General features: G+C 44.7%; 1 protein-coding gene across 3 annotated transcripts in view; it reads right to left on the bottom strand.

Annotated features, from left to right (window-relative positions):
* Nucleotides 1-11,475, bottom strand: part of pcloa (piccolo presynaptic cytomatrix protein a) — a 66,866-nt gene extending 55,391 nt beyond the window's left edge. For 2 of the 3 annotated variants that reach the window (XM_031831410.1, XM_031831411.1), the window contains exons 1-2: nucleotides 10,300-11,475; nucleotides 7,107-8,135 (exon numbers count right to left, since the gene is read on the bottom strand). In XM_031831410.1, coding sequence (XP_031687270.1) covers nucleotides 7,107-8,135; nucleotides 10,300-11,139 — 1,869 coding nt within the window. In that variant the 5' untranslated portion in view covers nucleotides 11,140-11,475. The remainder of the gene's footprint in view (nucleotides 1-7,106; nucleotides 8,136-10,299) is intronic. The other variant, XM_031831412.1, reaches the window with a different exon arrangement.
* Nucleotides 11,476-18,331: the final 6,856 nt, after the last annotated feature.

Below are 18,331 nucleotides of genomic sequence, written 5' to 3'. Positions count from 1 at the left end.
ACCTTTCTGTTGTCATCCATAGTCCCATTTTATTTGTTTTCCAAGGTATAGAACACAATATTTTCCATACAGCAGGTTTTTAAAGGACCAACGAGTATGTTCTGCTTTGTGTTTCCATTTTTGCCATGGAAACAATATCATCACAACCCTACTAGTATATGAGTTGGCTCTGACTCAACCTAACCTGGAGCAGATGGACAACCAAAATAACACCCTTGTTTACCCACCACAGGTGTACCCAGCTGACCACAGGTGTACCCAGCTAACCACAGGTGTACCCAGCTGACCACAGGTGTACCCAGCTGACCACAGGTGTACAGCCATTCATTTATCCAGGATGATTAATGTCACATCGTATTGGTCCTGTAGACCTATTTGTAAACAAACACAATCTGCCTCAGATAAATACATATTTATCTTTGATATGATGGCCAGATAGAAAAGTCAAATGTTGGATCATGAACCTAAATGTTGGATTCAGCTTCCCCATGATGGTGATGGTCTCTACTATAAAGTATAATAAATTATATTATATGACTATAGCATGTTCATTGTCTCTGTATGTTGACACAAAGACATATCTGTGAGGTTGTCCACAGAGCAGCCTTTGGAAATGGCTTAGTCCAGTGAATGTTGTAGCTCAGGTGTCATGGTTCCTCTCCCTAGGTTATATAATATAATTCTGACAAGGGCCTTGGATGCTGTCTGATGTGAGCAACAAGGCAGCCTCCTACAGTAGTGTCTGCATCGCAGCAGTCTCATACGTTACTGAGTGGACTATAAATATAATATAACAAAAATTATTTGAAATGAATAAACTGCATATTGTTATTCTAACACACCTGATTCAACTAGTCCACTAATCACCAAGCCATTGAGGTGTGTTAATGCTGGGCTGGAACAAAAATGACAGGGAAGAGGTTTTAAAGTGTTGTGCTGGGCAGAAGCCATTTCAGAGACAGAATCAATGTATTTTATGCTTGGGGAGAGCAAGAGTAAATATTGTCAAACAGTAGAAGCAGAACAGGAGAGGCAGAACAGTAGAGACAGAACAGTAGAGGCAGAACAGTAGAGACAGAACAGTAGAGGCAGAACAGTAGAGCTAGAACAGTAGAGGCAGAACAGGAGAGGCAGAACAGTAGAGACAGAACAGTAGAGGCAGAACAGTAGAGCTAGAACAGTAGAGGCAGAACAGGAGAGGCAGAACAGTAGAGACAGAACAGTAGAGGCAGAACAGTAGAGCTAGAACAGTAGAGCTAGAACAGTAGAGGCAGAACAGTAGAGACAGAACAGTAGAGGCAGAACAGTAGAGCTAGAACAGTAGAGGCAGAACAGGAGAGGCAGAACAGTAGAGACAGAACAGTAGAGGCAGAACAGTAGAGACAGAACAGTAGAGGCAGAACAGTAGAGACAGAACAGTAGAGGCAGAACAGTAGAGACAGAACAGTAGAGGCAGAACAGTAGAGCTAGAACAGTAGAGCTAGAACAGGAGAGGCAGAACAGTAGAGGCAGAACAGTAGAGCTAGAACAGTAGAGGCAGAACAGTAGAGCTAGAACAGTAGAGCTAGAACAGTAGAGGCAGAACAGTAGAGACAGAACAGTAGAGGCAGAACAGTAGAGCTAGAACAGTAGAGGCAGAACAGGAGAGGCAGAACAGTAGAGACAGAACAGTAGAGGCAGAACAGTAGAGACAGAACAGTAGAGGCAGAACAGTAGAGACAGAACAGTAGAGGCAGAACAGTAGAGACAGAACAGTAGAGGCAGAACAGTAGAGCTAGAACAGTAGAGCTAGAACAGGAGAGGCAGAACAGTAGAGACAGAACAGTAGAGGCAGAACAGTAGAGCTAGAACAGTAGAGGCAGAACAGTAGAGCTAGAACAGTAGAGGCAGAACAGTAGAGACAGAACAGTAGAGCCAGAACAGTAGAGGCAGAACAGTAGAGGCAGAACAGTAGAGGCAGAACAGTAGAGACAGAACAGTAGAGGCAGAACAGTAGAGACAGAACAGTAGAGGCAGAACAGTAGAGACAGAACAGTAGAGACAGAACAGTAGAGGCAGAACAGTAGAGACAGAACAGTAGAGGCAGAACAGTAGAGACAGAACAGTAGAGGCAGAACAGTAGAGACAGAACAGTAGAGGCAGAACAGTAGAGCTAGAACAGTAGAGCTAGAACAGGAGAGGCAGAACAGTAGAGACAGAACAGTAGAGGCAGAACAGTAGAGCTAGAACAGTAGAGGCAGAACAGTAGAGACAGAACAGTAGAGGCAGAACAGTAGAGCTAGAACAGTAGAGGCAGAACAGTAGAGACAGAACAGTAGAGCCAGAACAGTAGAGGCAGAACAGGAGAGGCAGAACAGTAGAGACAGAACAGTAGAGACAGAACAGTAGAGGCAGAACAGTAGAGACAGAACAGTAGAGGCAGAACAGTAGAGACAGAACAGTAGAGACAGAACAGTAGAGGCAGAACAGTAGAGACAGAACAGTAGAGGCAGAACAGTAGAGACAGAACAGTAGAGGCAGAACAGTAGAGCTAGAACAGTAGAGCTAGAACAGGAGAGGCAGAACAGTAGAGACAGAACAGTAGAGGCAGAACAGTAGAGGCAGAACAGTAGAGGCAGAACAGTAGAGCTAGAACAGTAGAGCTAGAACAGTAGAGGCAGAACAGTAGAGGCAGAACAGTAGAGACAGAACAGTAGAGGCAGAACAGTAGAGGCAGAACAGGAGAGGCAGAACAGTAGAGACAGAACAGTAGAGGCTGAACAGTAGAGGCAGAACAGTAGAGACAGAACAGTAGATGCAGAACAGTAGAGGCAGAACAGGAGAGGCAGAACAGTAGAGACAGAACAGTAGAGGCAGAACAGTAGAGCTAGAACAGTAGAGGTGGAACAGGAGAGGCAGAACAGTAGAGACAGAACAGTAGAGGCAGAACAGTAGAGCTAGAACAGTAGAGGCAGAACAGGAGAGGCAGAACAGTAGAGACAGAACAGTAGAGGCAGAACAGTAGAGCTAGAACAGTAGAGGCAGAACAGGAGAGGCAGAACAGTAGAGCTAGAACAGTAGAGGCAGAACAGTAGAGGCAGAACAGTAGAGGCAGAACAGTAGAGGCAGAACAGTAGAGGCAGAACAGGAGAGGCAGAACAGTAGAGGCAGAACAGTAGAGGCAGAACAGGAGAGGCAGAACAGTAGAGACAGAACAGTAGAGCTAGAACAGTAGAGGCAGAACAGTAGAGGCAGAACAGGAGAGGCAGAACAGTAGAGGCAGAACAGTAGAGCTAGAACAGTAGAGGCAGAACAGGAGAGGCAGAACAGTAGAGACAGAACAGGAGAGGCAGAACAGTAGAGAGAGAACAGTAGAGGCAGAACAGTAGAGCTAGAACAGTAGAGACAGAACAGTAGAGGCAGAACAGTAGAGGCAGAACAGGAGAGGCAGAACAGTAGAGGCAGAACAGTAGAGGCAGAACAGGAGAGGCAGAACAGTAGAGACAGAACAGTAGAGCTAGAACAGTAGAGGCAGAACAGTAGAGGCAGAACAGGAGAGGCAGAACAGTAGAGGCAGAACAGTAGAGCTAGAACAGTAGAGGCAGAACAGGAGAGGCAGAACAGTAGAGACAGAACAGGAGAGGCAGAACAGTAGAGAGAGAACAGTAGAGGCAGAACAGTAGAGCTAGAACAGTAGAGACAGAACAGAAGAGCCAGAACAGTAGATGCAGAACAGTAGAGCCAGAACAGCCAGAGATCCTTGAGAACAACATCTAAACTACTAAATAACAACTTTGATTTGATTTGATCAGCTGATGGGTAGAAGAGAAATAAAAAGAGGGGGAGAGAGAGGGACAGAAAACTAAATGAAAGAGACAGTAAGAGAGAGAGAGGGACAGAAAACAAAATGAAAGAGACAGTAAGAGAGAGAGAGGGACAGAGAGACAGTAAGAGAGAGAGAGGGACAGAGAGACAGTAAGAGAGAGAGAGGGACAGAGAGACAGAAGCTAGGTTCCCATCCATTTGTCAAAAGATTTCCAAGAAAATATTATAATATTCGGACAAAAAGGAATTATAATCCACTGGTCTAATGTCATTTGTTTGATCAACATTTAGGAAAGGTTCCTGTCAATGGTTCCATCAGGCCTGTTTTCAGTTTATTATCTGATATGTACAGTTCTTTACTCAAATAAACATGGAAACAGAGAAAAGAACAGAGATAATAACAGAAGAGAGAGAGAGAGAGAGAGAGGCTCATACTGAGGAAGGTTAAGGGACACCTCTTCTGACTGGGACAGGCTTCCTGATGCCCTTTAAATCGTTTTAGGAAGCAGAGATTACTTTTTCTACAGCTCGCCTACACAGCAAGCAACACACAACACACACCAAACAAACACCAACACACAGATAAATGCTCCTTCAGACTCAATGCAATGCATGCACCAACCCCCACACATACACACAACCCCCTAAACACACACACACACACACAAACACACACAAATACACACAAACAAATACACACAAACAAATTCTCAGCTCGGAGCAAGTGTTGGGAGAGTGACAGAGGCAAGGCATGTCTGCTGACGAAGCAGAGAAAGGGGTGGATGAGTCAGTGTACTGAGGTAGGTAGACTGGGGCAGGAGCAGCCTCGTTCACATGGCCATCCAGCACCATGCTCTGTCCTAGACCAATGACTCACATCATCTATCTATTCCTCTTCATCACAAAGGACTCAGGGCTCTATGTAGCTCTCCATCAATCAACAAGTTCAGTTTCATGAAGCATCCTTGAATGGATTGGATCAGATTAGATGCATGTCTGGTTGGGTTGAATTGAATTTCAGCTCAGTTAAAATCAGGTTTGGGATCGAAATTCAACATGTATAAATCAGGAAATTAGGACTTTTCAATTAGTATGTTTTTCAGTGAACCTTTTCAATCCATGATCAGAATGTCCTATTCATTCTCGACTGAGTAAAGATGAATTTACATAGTCCCTGAAACATGATGGTATTTCATCTCTGTCGGTTATACTCCGCACCTGGGTTGTGTTCATAATTGCACACTGTCACAAAGCGTTTTGCATTGGAAATGAAAATCAGCATTTCTTATTGGACAAGTCCAGCTAGTCCCTCACTATTTCAGTCAGTTTTCTTCAGTTTGGTGCCTAATGAGCACAAGTGTGATTTTGAGCAAAACAAGTATATTGGTTGCAGTGTTAAGACACACTGGTCCAGAGACACCTAATCTTTGGCTCATTAGGTCCTCTAAGAACATAATCACCTAGGATGCTGATCTCTCCAACGTAATTACACATTTCCCCGTAGCTTGGACTTTATTTGAGGAATACGCTGCTCCTCATTACTGCCAAAGATGGGCCAGTACGACAACACAGCGATACATACCAGTCTATGATATTGGTAGCATTTTATATTGAGTTGACCTGTGTAGTCCAGAGGCCGTAACCTGAGGGCCTTTGCTCCCCTAGGAGCTCAAATTAGTAGGTAAAGTAAGTGCCACCTGTGTAGTAATGAGGTAGTTACACTAGTGACAACCTTAGGGTACATAGTAGTATGTTGTAACTAGCTGTCTAAGCCAACACAAAGATACATGAGGATCTACCTCTATTTTAACTGTCCTTTGAAGTACTGTATGACATCACAGTGTATGTGTTTCTACATACAATAATGTTAAATAAACCTAAACGTAAATGATGAACTCCACGGGAAAATGGAGAGCCTTTTCAGTGACGTTGTTTCATAATGGAGTGGCGGTGTAGCGCGTGGCCAGTTCCCTTAGTAATCACGCTACTGGTCTATTTAAGGTGTTCCGGGGAGATTAGGCAGTCTAACTCCTTGTCACACGGTGAGAACCATGACTCTACCACCACGCCTTGTCACATCTTGTTGGGCGTGGTGGTGGAGTCATGGTTCTCACCGTGTGACAAGGAGTTAGACTGCCTAATCTCCCCGGAACACCTTAAATAGACCAGTAGCGTGATTACTAAGGGAACTGGCCACGCGCTACACCGCTAAACACTAAACTACCTACTAGCATAGGAAAGCTAGCATGTGAAGCTACGCCAAACCTGCCATCGCGTGAGCTCAACTATACCTGCTTTCAACAAGTTCACTGCTTTCACTCAAGGTTGAACAACTTACACTGTGAGTAGCTCCTAAGCCGAGCCAGACATGGTCGATAACAAAGACAATCTAGTCACAGTTCAACCAAACTTGCTATTATAATTGAGAAACCATCGCTACCCGTATTACACCCTATTGACCTGTCAACCAAAATATACAGCAGTTACACAGTAGACAAGCATTAAGTCGGCTACTGCTGTATTTTCCCATCAGAATACTGTTTGACAGTGAGCTTTGATTCGCTGAACTGAATGAAATTCTGTGCAGTTCTTCCATTAATATAATTTGATGACCCCATAAACCATCTGTTCTTGGGAACTGAATGTAAGTGATGTATGTTAATACAGCGTCAATGGGACACGCCAGTAATAACACTCTATAACCTCCTAGGAAGATGAGAAATTAAAGAGTATTTGGTCCCTATGACCACACACACACACACACACGCACGGACGCACACACACACACACACACGCCCCTCTCTTAGATTACAGAGTCAAGTGCCAGCCTTTTGAAGTGTAAATGTCGCTCAATAATGAGATGGCCATTTAAATGGCATTCATTTAGCCTTATTAACCTAGCCCCACAATGGCTTAGAGTTAGACTACAGGGCAGCTAGGAGGCTAGGGAAAGCTAAACGCATCAACCACAAACCACTCCCTCAAAGGTCAAACACGTGCAGCAGTCATGACCACCAAGACCGTGACCAACGTTCAGGTTCACTTATGGTAAGAGGGGTACCTTTAAACAGGGTGTCAATATTTGTGTCCTGATTACAATTGGAAGATATAGAAACCAAATTGACTGCAGACGTGGTTTTTATATAGCCAGTGAGTGACTGAACAACATGGAGTGTACAGAAGACTGTAGCCCTAACCCACCTACTGTAACAATGGAAACGTCTGAAATCCTTGTATGGTTTGTGTACCTTTCAGCAGAACTGTTTATATTTTAGCAGTAGTGAAAGCTGTACTGGTCTTACCTCACCAAGATGAGGTGTGGGGTTGAAGCCACACAGGTTGCACACACTCTTCTTGCACTCAGTGCAGGTGCTGTAGTTAGGGGGGTCTGTTGATCCAACGTTCAGCTCCACCTTACACAGAGGACAGTTTTCCTGGGCCCCCGATCCTGTGGCCGTAGTAAGCGGCTCCCCCGCTTTCAGAGGCTCCACGGAGGGATCTGCTTCTATGGACTTTTGGTCCTTCAGCAGGGAGACGGCACGTTTGGGGGCCTTCTTGGAGGCAGGTGGGGTGTCAGGGCTGTCTGAGTCAGGGGGGGACCCGGGAGCGGAGAAGGGAGAGTCCGGGGGAGAACCAAGGGGAGAACCGGGGGCAGAGAAGGGGGAGTCTGGGGGAGAGCCGGCAGGAGAACCGGCAGGAGAATCGGCAGGAGAACCAGCTTTCTCATCCACAGAGTCCACGGAGTCGGTGGTCATGAGGTTGGTGGCCGAGCTCAAGATAGACGAGCCAAAGCCAAACATCTGGGAGGCAGCCGCCGGGGGCTTGGCTGTCTCAGTAAAACCACCGAACCCACTGAACATCTTTCCCGTCACCGACTCTGCTGTTTTTTGGGTACCAGCAGCGGCTTTGGCCCGATCAGGTTTGGCTGATCCAGTGAACCCACCAAAGCCACTGAACATTGTTCCCGTGATGGACTCGGCCGCCTGGGAGGCAGCGGCTGGAGGCTTGGCCACATCGGTGAGCCCCCCTAGGCTGATGCCCCCCAGGCCCCCGAAGAAGCTGGACTCCTGTTTACCTTTGGCCGGTGAGGGCTGGGGGCTGCCTTTCGGGGAAGATGGGCCGGGGGATTTCTGTTTGGGCGTGGTTGGAGGGGTTAAGCCTCTGTCGGAGATGCTCTGCTGCTTAATCAGTAGATTGGGCTTCTTACCATCTTTTCCAGGGTCTTTCCTTGAGGGTGAAGGAGGGGCAGAGCCCTTGCCCATCATAGGAGGGTCATCCATACCCCCCATAGCCCTCTGCATCTGGCAGTTGAGACACAGCCACTCTTTACCCTGAAAAGATACAAAACATGGTCAGACACACATACGACACACACATATACACACATGTACTGTACGGCCGGGACAGTACCAGTATCACGATACTCATTAGTAACGTGGCAAGGAAACAAAACACAAAGCGGATTTAACTTCTTTAGGAAAACAGCCCAAATGTTGGAAACCAATACCATTGTTGTCACCCAGAGTGACATTTATTTAATTTCCAAGTTATAGCACACAATATTTTACATATTTTTATATTTGCCATGAAAACAGGTACACACACACACACACACACACACACGCACACACACAATGACACGCACATGCACACACGCGCATGAGCACGCCCACACGCCGCGCACGCACACACACACACACACACACACACACACACACACACACACACACACACACACACACACACACACACACACACACACAATCCTTTCCTTTAAGTGAAACATCACAGTAATTCAAAGAAAGAAAACAACTGAATTAGTACATTTCAATAACATGATTCTCTTTTCACACTGTAAATTGTTTTTCGCTCAGTTCTTGAGGGATTTAAAAGCAAATTGAATGATTTATACTAATTATGTGTTGCAGTAATGGGAGCTGTATTTGCAGATCGTGGCAATTTGCAGAACCACCATTAAATGTACTATTTGACAAGGCTGCATTACAAATGGAATATTTCTCTAATTTGAGGCAAAAAATCATCATTACAATCCATTTTATTTGTTTAATTTGAGATGTTTATTGGTTGATTCATTCTTGAAATATAAGAAAAGTACTCTGATGAAAGTAGATGCATTTCATGGTTAGTTAGAAATGGGAAACAACTGTATTGATACATCTGTAACACTTTATAAATATATCATTAGATATTCATACTGATTTCCTACATGATATATACTGTATGTTTGTTCTAAAGATGGAGTTTCGTCACATATCCTGACAACTAGCTTAGCTACAGTGTAATGTTTTTGTTCACTACACAGGACATGGCCTTGGTTACCATTGTCTACAACAAGAAACCCTACAAAAGAGGACAATATCGACATGGTTATTATCAGTGTCTTCTTGCATAGAACAACACTCACATTTCCATTCCCTCTTTGTGATTACCATGCTCAATAATTCTACCCCCAGAAAAAGAGATGCAAAATATGACCACTTTGTGATTCTGCTGTTTTATCTGATAGCATGTGCAAAGATATTATTTTTTGAGAGGGGCACTGATGACCAAATCTTTGAATTCATTATTTGTATTGTATTTTCTGTATATCTATAATAAATACCTTATATGGATAAGTATCAGATCACCTGCCCCCCTCAGTTTCAACAGGCATCATGCCTCGGGGGTGCATGGCTCGTGTGGTTGGTTACTGAAACCTGACATTGGCCGGCGGTTGGAGGCTTCCTGTGCCCATGACATGAGTCACCTTGATAGCTTCCCCACTGTCCATATGGCCCCTCTGTTCCTCAAGCTGTGTGGCGTTAATATGAGGGGCATTTCCAGAGCTAGGCCTGACTGCATGGGCATCTCTGGAACGCTAAATGCTTAAAGGCTAATGCTAAAAAGGCTAATGCTGAAAAGGCTCATGCTAAAAAGGCTCATGCTAAAAATGCTAATGCTAAAAATGTCAATGCTTAAAAACTATCGCTCGGCTTCTTTAGATATGAGAATTAACTGTTGGTTTTGATTGATTCACCTTTTTAATGTATATTTTGTACTGTAATGGTGTACTGTGCTTCTCTTGTGAAGTTGAAATGTCATTTAGACATTTAGACATGCTGGGTGAATTTTGTACTAATAAACAGAAACAGAAACCGAAAACTGAAACTAATTCAAGGCATACGTTGGTTGTTGTATCTATGCAACGACACTGGCAGTAGACATTTAATTGAATGAAGTGTCTGATACATCTGAGACAGAATGTGATGTGAAAAAACACCATATAATAGACCCTCAGTCAGCACAAACTACAGTACCAATACATTTTAAGGGTAAGCGAGAGAGCGAGAGAGAGAGAGGAACAGCGACAAAGGAAGTATGGAAAAATGGAAATACGGTGGAGAGAGAGAGAAAGGGTAGTATAAATATATACCAGAGAACAGGAGAAAGAGAGAGAGGAAGAAAGCAAGCTAGAGAGAGAGGGCATTCTCTTACCTCCGAGTCTGGGGGGCTGAATCCACATAGGCTGCACACCTGGTTCTTACACATGGTACAGTTGCTGAAGTTGGGCGGCTCCTTGGAGCCCACGTTGAGCTGGGTACTCTTGCACAGCGGACACAGCCCACCTCCAGGTGGTTTACCAGGGCCTTGTGGACCAGGGGGACCCCCAGCTTTAGCTGGCCCGCCTGGCTGTGCACCGGGGCCAGGGGGTCCTTGCTGCCCAGGGGGCCCTTGACCGGGACCAGGGGGTCTTGGTCCTTGCTGCCCAGGGGGGACTTGACCAGGTGGTCTGGGCCCTTGCTGCCCAGGGGGCCCTTGTCCGGAGACAGGAGGTCTGGGTCCTTGCTGGCCAGGGGGTCCTTGACCAGGTGGTCTGGGCCCTTCCTGCCCGGGGGGTCTGGGCCCTTGTCCGGGGCCAGGGGTTCTGGGCCCTTGCTGCCCAGGGGGTCCTTGACCAGCGGGTCTGGGCCCTTGCTGCCCAGGGGGTCTGGACCCTTGTCCGGGGCCAGGGGTTCTGGGCCCTTGCTGCCCAAGGGGTCCTTGACCAGTGGGTCTGGGCCCTTGCTGCCCAGGGGGTCTGGGCCCTTGTCCGAGGCCAGGGGGTCTTGGCCCCCCCTGCTGGGGGCCCTTGCTGCCTGGTCCTGGGGGCCCACCTAGGGGCTTCTCTCCAGGCTTTTCTTCCTTGTCAAACAGGCCAAATGAGGGCATGTTGACCCCGGAGCCCATGGAGGTGACCTCGGAGGACATTGAGGACATTCCAGAGGACACCTGGGAGGTCATGGATGAGACAGCGTTAAGCGGGTTGGCCCCACTCAGGAAGCTGGAGCCAAACATGCCTGTTTTCTTCTCTGGGTCCTTAGGCTCCTGCCTGAATCGGGACTCTAAGAGGCTGAGGGACGAGGGACTGCGGCCAGGGGCCGGCCTGCCAGTGGGGCCCTCTCCAAACGCGTCTACGGTGCGACTCTTGCTAAGCCGAACAGAGGGTCCAACTCCTGGCTGCTGGGGCCGCTGCTGAACATCTGCCTCCGAGGGCCTGAGAGAGAGAGTGTGAGAAAGAAACAAACAAACAAAGAAGAGTCATTTGGCAGTACAAATGGAAATAGATGTTGTGTATACATTTCAATACTCTGACTTCCTTTCATTCCCTCCTTTCCTTAATCTGTACTGATGTGACAGAGCTGGATAGGTTAAAGCAAATTGCCATAGGCTTCCACCATGTTGTTGCATTTTCAGATCAGCGAAGAGGAAGGAGAGGAGACAAGGAGGGGAAGCTACTTTACACTATCAAATGGCTGATACAGTGCCTTGCGAAAGTATTCGGCCCCCTTGAACTTTGCGACCTTTTGCCACATTTCAGGCTTCAAACATAAAGATATAAAACTGTATTCTTTTGTGAAGAATCAACATCAAGTGGAACACAATCATGAAGTGGAACGACATTTATTGGATATTTCAAACTTTTTTTACAAATCAAAAACTGAAAAATTGGGCGTGCAAAATTATTCAGCCCCCTTAAGTTAATACTTTGTAGCGCCACCTTTTGCTGCGATTACAGCTGTAAGTCGCTTGGGGTATGTCTCTATCAGTTTTGCACATCGAGCAAAACATCGAGCAAAACAGCTCGAGCTCAGTGAGGTTGGATGGAGAGCATTTGTGAACAGCAATTTTCAGTTCTTTCCACAGATTCTCGATTGGATTCAGGTCTGGACTTTGACTTGGCCATTCTAACACCTGGATATGTTTATTTTTGAACCATTCCATTGTAGATTTTGCTTTATGTTTTGGATCATTGTCTTGTTGGAAGACACATCTCCGTCCCAGTCTCAGGTCTTTTGCAGACTCCATCAGGTTTTCTTCCAGAATGGTCCTGTATTTGGCTCCATCCATCTTCCCATCAATTTTAACCATCTTCCCTGTCCCTACTGAAGAAAAGCAGGCCCAAACCATGATGCTGCCACCACCATGTTTGACAGTGGGGATGCTGTGTTCAGGGTGATGAGCTGTGTTGCTTTTACGCCAAACATAACGTTTTGCATTGTTGCCAAAAAGTTCCATTTTGGTTTCATCTGACCAGAGCACATTCTTCCACATGTTTGGTGTGTCTCCCAGGTGGATTGTGGCAAACTTTAAACAACACTTTTTATGGATATCTTTAAGAAATGGCTTTCTTCTTGCCACTCTTCCATAAAGGCCAGATTTGTGCAATATACGACTGATTGTTGTCCTATGGACAGAGTCTCCCACCTCAGCTGTAGATCTCTGCAGTTCATCCAGAGTGATCATGGGCCTCTTGGCTGCATCTCTGATCAATCTTCTCCTTGTATGAGCTGAAAGTTTAGAGGGACGGCCAGGTCTTGGTAGATTTGCAGTGGTCTGATACTCCTTCCATTTCAATATTATCGCTTGCACAGTGCTCCTTGGGATGTTTAAAGCTTGGGAAATCTTTTTGTATCCAAATCCGGCTTTAAACTTCTTCACAACAGTATCTCGGACCTGCCTGGTGTGTTCCTTGTTCTTCACGATGCTCTCTGCGCTTTTAACGGACCTCTGAGACTATCACAGTGCAGGTGCATTTATACGGAGACTTGATTACACACAGGTGGATTGTATTTATCATCATTAGTCATTTAGGTCAACATTGGATCATTCAGAGATCCTCACTGAACTTCAGGTGAGAGTTTGCTGCACTGAAAGTAAAGGGGCTGAATAATTTTGCACGCCCAATTTTTCAGTTTTTGATTTGTTAAAAAAGTTTGAAATATCCAATAAATGTCGTTCCACTTCATGATTGTGTCCCACTTGTTGTTGATTCTTCACCAAAAAATACAGTTTTATATCTTTATGTTTGAAGCCTGAAATGTGGCAAAAGGTCGCAAAGTTCAAGGGGGCCGAATACTTTCGCAAGGCACTGTATTTGCCGGTTGCCAAACTTAGAGATGAGACTAATTAAACACTCATGATCACCATCATGATCACCATCGCCGCAGAAGAGCTCCTAAATACATCATTCAACACACATACAGACACATATGTATCCCAGATAAACAGATCTTCCAAACAACCAAATCATTAAGAATGATAATTGTTATTTGACAACTCATCACTCAAATTCTACAGACATCTCAACAATCTGGTATGATGTGTTGTAATAACATCCTACTTAACTACAAGGCCTACATGAGATGTGGCTCTTTGGGGTATTGAGCAATACTGTAGGCTAAATGCTTAATGATGAAATGCACTTAAGCCTCTGCCCGACACAACAAGCTAACCTTTCACCCCAAAGCCATTGGACATAGGCCTATCATCGGCACAGCGAGCACAAAGCAAGCATACTACCAGCCCTAGGCTAGTGCTGATGGGAAAGTGAATAGCTCTGAATGACATCTACAGTTGAGAGATCATGGAGATATAGGAGAGAGAGTGAGAGACAGCTCAATGGGGTAAGATGAGATGGCCTTATTAGATCGAGCTGAGAGGCAGGATAGACAGCCTAGCCTACACTGCTGTCAGGTGCAACCCTGCTACTCATCAACTGAGATTGAACCTATCACGTAGATGATAGATAGATCAATGCCAAGCATGAAATAAGATCAAGCGGTTCAGGTTTGGAACAGTGAAGCGTCATTGTGAATCTGAAGGTAAAGCATGAATTGCAGAGAAAAATAGCTCGCTATTTGAGGCCAACAGACCATAAGCTAATTGGTGTTTAAAAGGAAAACTCCACCCAAAAACTATCTTTTGGTATTGTTTCATTAGTCCATTGTTGACATAGACCCAACATATTTTGCTTGTCAGAGTTTTCAAGTTATGTAACTTTCAAAATACAGAAATTATGCAAAACGCAGCATCATATGATGCAAAATACATCATATGTGGATGATTTCTGTACTTTGAAAGTTACATATCTTGAAAAAACTTGATTGCTGACAAGCAAAAAATGTTGGCAATATGTCAACAATGGACTAATGAAACAAATAACAAAAGATCGTTTTTGGGTGGAGTTTTCCTTTATGTGTCAAAAACAGCCCGCCAGTTCTGCTATTGGCAACTGTTGGTTTCAGCACCATGGAAAGCAACTAGCTCACAGACAGACCGCTCATCCACTTGGCTAAAGCGCTTCCTTTCACAAGATGTTCGATATCTTTACATTTCCAAAATGAAATTCAAAACCCACTTTCAAGATACAATAAGGGGAAATCAATGACTGTGATGACATTTGCGATCGCTGTTCTATATATAGCCACATTAATATGTATGTATCCCCTCCCCCTATTCTGGCTTGGGTAATAATAACTGTTCTCACCAACAGAGCGAATTAGTGATAAGGAATTTGTGATAACGTGTATCGTGTGCCAATGTATATGTTAATGATATACTGGTGGGAATTGTTGGTCAATAGGGGACACACAGCCAGCGTCGGCCTGAATATCGACTCTTGACATATATTTGCAATAGAAGCTATGCAAATACGAGTAGGTTATGATATATAATTGACAACATTGGAATGGTGATATACAATGTTGGCACCGTGAGTGGAGAGGCTATTTGTTTGGGATGATAGCGTCCTTCGTGGGGAAAAATACAGTGGCTTGACAGAGTCATTTTTACCCAGGAGGCATTTCGATTCTTTACAAACCCTGGTGTCTTACCACCGATTTTACAGCGGCTATCCTTTGATAATGGCACAATTAAACGATTTACGCAGTAATTCGCATGCAAATAATTGTTAAAAGAGATTATTTCAGTATCATACCATTTAGTGCATTCTAATATTTGATCTGATGCGGTATTGTGAACGAACTGACAAATTGTCCAGCATTTTACCAGATGCTTTAAATTAATAAATGACGCGAATTAACAATTTATGGTAAAAACAGCATTGGTCTTATGGCTATCAATGCTTCAAGACTATCTTTGTAAATGTCAATAACAATAACCACCTATCCCATTTTTGAATGGTATCATCTATCCCCATGGTAAATGTGAATGGGTGTGAACATGCATTCTCCTTTCCTGTGCATTCATAGTGATACACTGCTGACAAGCTGCAGTGCTCTGCCTAGTCAAAACACGGCACAAACACACGCCTTTCGTTCTCTTTCATGAATAGACCCGTTAAATGACGGGGTACTGAGAGAAGTGGACATTTTAAAGTGCACAAAAATGCCAGTAAAATCCTGCCTTCGAGCGGGCGCGCCCCCGGGCTTGTTGGCTTGCGCCCTTGACATAGCCGCGGCGAGTTGCTTTCTGTCATCCTCGCTGAGTTGGCTCAGGTCCACCTGTGCCCCCGTGGAGGTCCGAATGAAGCCTCCTTTCCCGTCCGGTGCGAGCCCCTCCGGTAATCCAGCAAGCACCCCTTCGCCGCCTTCGAGGCTCGCTTCGTTCCCCATGATGGCCCCCTCCCGCCGCCCCCCGTTTCGATTTCGACGCGACGCTCTGCGTTTCTAGCTCCAAAGAACGAGGTGAAAAGCGGTGAAAACGACCCCCCTCGACTCTGCGTGCATCTCAAATTATTTCTCCATCTTTACATCGCCCTCTCCCTCGTTCTCTCAGTTCTGTGTTGATATCGCGCATCTCTTCTGTCGATGGACGACGGTTTTCCGTGCGGGTCTGTCTTCAGTTCTATCCTACTACACCACATCCTCTCCCTCTCTCCCTGCGCTCTCAAACGCGCATGTTCCGCTTCTGACAGGTGACAGAAGACTTCACTGAAAGAAAATATGTGGGCTTTAAAGGGATCAACGTTAACCGTTAAACACATAACGTGTAGGCTACAGAAGAGCTCTTGTTAGTTCAAAGGGGCAAGTGTTTTTCCCTTTACTCATTTGTAACCTTTACAACAATGACACGACCTAAGCTGCTGACTATTGATTTCTGTAATACATGACGTCCTGGTGACATTTTGGCTATTATGTAAATATCACGATGATCATGTAATCTCAAGGTAGGCCTACAATGAGTGGGTTCAAGTGTTTAGGCATCACACACCCAGATGTATACACACACACACACACACACACACACACACACACACACACACACACACCTAAATGCCAGTGATATGCCATTCTAGCATTGTAGTGCTCTGGGTCAAGTGTTTAGGCATCACACATCCAGATGTATACACACACACACACCTGAATGCCAGTGATATGCCATTCTAGCATTGTAGTGCTCTGGGTCAAGTGTTTAGGCATCACACATCCAGATGTATACACACACACACACACCTGAATGCCAGTGATATGCCATTCTAGCATTTTAGTGCTCTGGGTCAAGTGTGCAGGTGTGCATGCTTTTGTTCCAGCCAAAACACCTCTTCAATATATTATCACGATTTTGATTGATTTAATTGAAACTACACCCCGCAAATCATGTAGTTCTCCACTACCGGACTGGCAGCATACAACCTTGCATCCCACTGCTGGCTTGCTTCTGATGCTAAGCAGAGTTGGTCCTGGTTGGTCCCTGGATGGAAGACCAGATGCTGCTGGAACTAGTGTTGGAGGGCCAGTAGGAGGCACCCTTTCCTCTGGTCTAAAAAAATACTAGATTGTGTAGGGTGCTGTCTTTTGGATGTGATGTTAAACAGGTGTCCTGACACTTTGTGGTCACTACAGATCCTATGGCACTTTTTGGAAGTGTAGGGGTGTTAACCCTGGCATTTTTTATTTTAGTTAACTAGGCAAGTCAGTTAAGAACAAATTCTTATTTACAATGACAGCCTAGTGGGTTAACTGCCTTGTTCAGGGGCAGAACGACAAATTTGTAATTTGTAAGCTCGGGGATTTGAACTTGTAACCTTTCGGTTACTAGTCCAACGCTCTAACCAATAGGCTACCCTTCCCAATCTGACACTCACACCTAATCATCCCCAGTTTACAATTGGCTCATTCATCCCTTGTAACTATTCCCCAGCTTGTTGCTGAGAATGTGTTCTCAGTCAACTTACCTGGTTTAATAAAATAAACTAAACTATCAGAGTTGGTGAACATGGGGCTTGGATGAGACTTCATTTCCCAGAGTGCATCACTATGGCTGGATCTTTTTATCTGCACTGAACCTCAATTAGCTGCTTTTTCCTCATACTGTATCCTTGACACTATTCAATCAAATCATATTACCAGGTCTTTGGGGTGTTCTGGTACAGTTTGGATTCATGTACCAAGCAGAATAATGTTTATAGTTTGGACATTCATGTAGCATTTGGCATGTAGCTAATCCTGGAAAAATGGAAACAGTTTTTTATTGAATAGGGCCCATTGTGACTTGACTGATACACTAATACGCGTAAACAGTTTGGTATTTACTCCACGTAAACAGTTTGGAATTTACTCCACGTAAACAGTTTGGTATTTACTCCACGTAAACAGTTTGGTATTTACTCCACGTAAACAGTTTGGTATTTACTCCATGTAAACAGTTTGGTATTTACTCCACGTAAACAGTTTGGTATTTACTCCACGTAAACAGTTTGGTATTTACTCCACGTAAACAGTTTGGTATTTACTCCACGTAAACAGTTTGGTATTTACTCCACGTAAACAGTTTGGTATTTACTCCATGTAAACAGTTTGGTATTTACTCCACGTAAACAGTTTGGTATTTACTCCACGTAAACAGTTTGGTATTTACTCCACGTAAACAGTTTGGTATTTACTCCACGTAAACAGTTTGGTATTTACTCCACGTAAACAGTTTGGTATTTACACCGAACGTATTAATCTACACATAATAATCATTAAGTGGGTGCTTACATTTGTCCTATTTCACACATGTACAAGCACATGTATGAATTGCATATCCCACTCCCCCTGAGACAGGAATCAGACATTATTGACAGCAACCCTAGAGCAATTAGGGTTAAGTACAATGCTCAAGGGCACATCAGCAGAGTTTTCACCTAGTCTGCTTGGGGATTTGAACCAGCAACCTTTCAGTTACTGGCCCAACACTCCTAACCGCTAGGCTACCTGCCACCCAAACATGATGTCTAGTTTATGGGGAAAATATGTACCATTCT

Source organism: Oncorhynchus kisutch, linkage group LG9, assembly GCF_002021735.2.
Source record: "Oncorhynchus kisutch isolate 150728-3 linkage group LG9, Okis_V2, whole genome shotgun sequence".
NCBI lineage: Eukaryota > Metazoa > Chordata > Actinopteri > Salmoniformes > Salmonidae > Oncorhynchus > Oncorhynchus kisutch.
The sequence above is the reverse complement of the archived record's forward strand: the minus strand, read 5'-3'. Positions and strand labels throughout refer to the sequence as shown.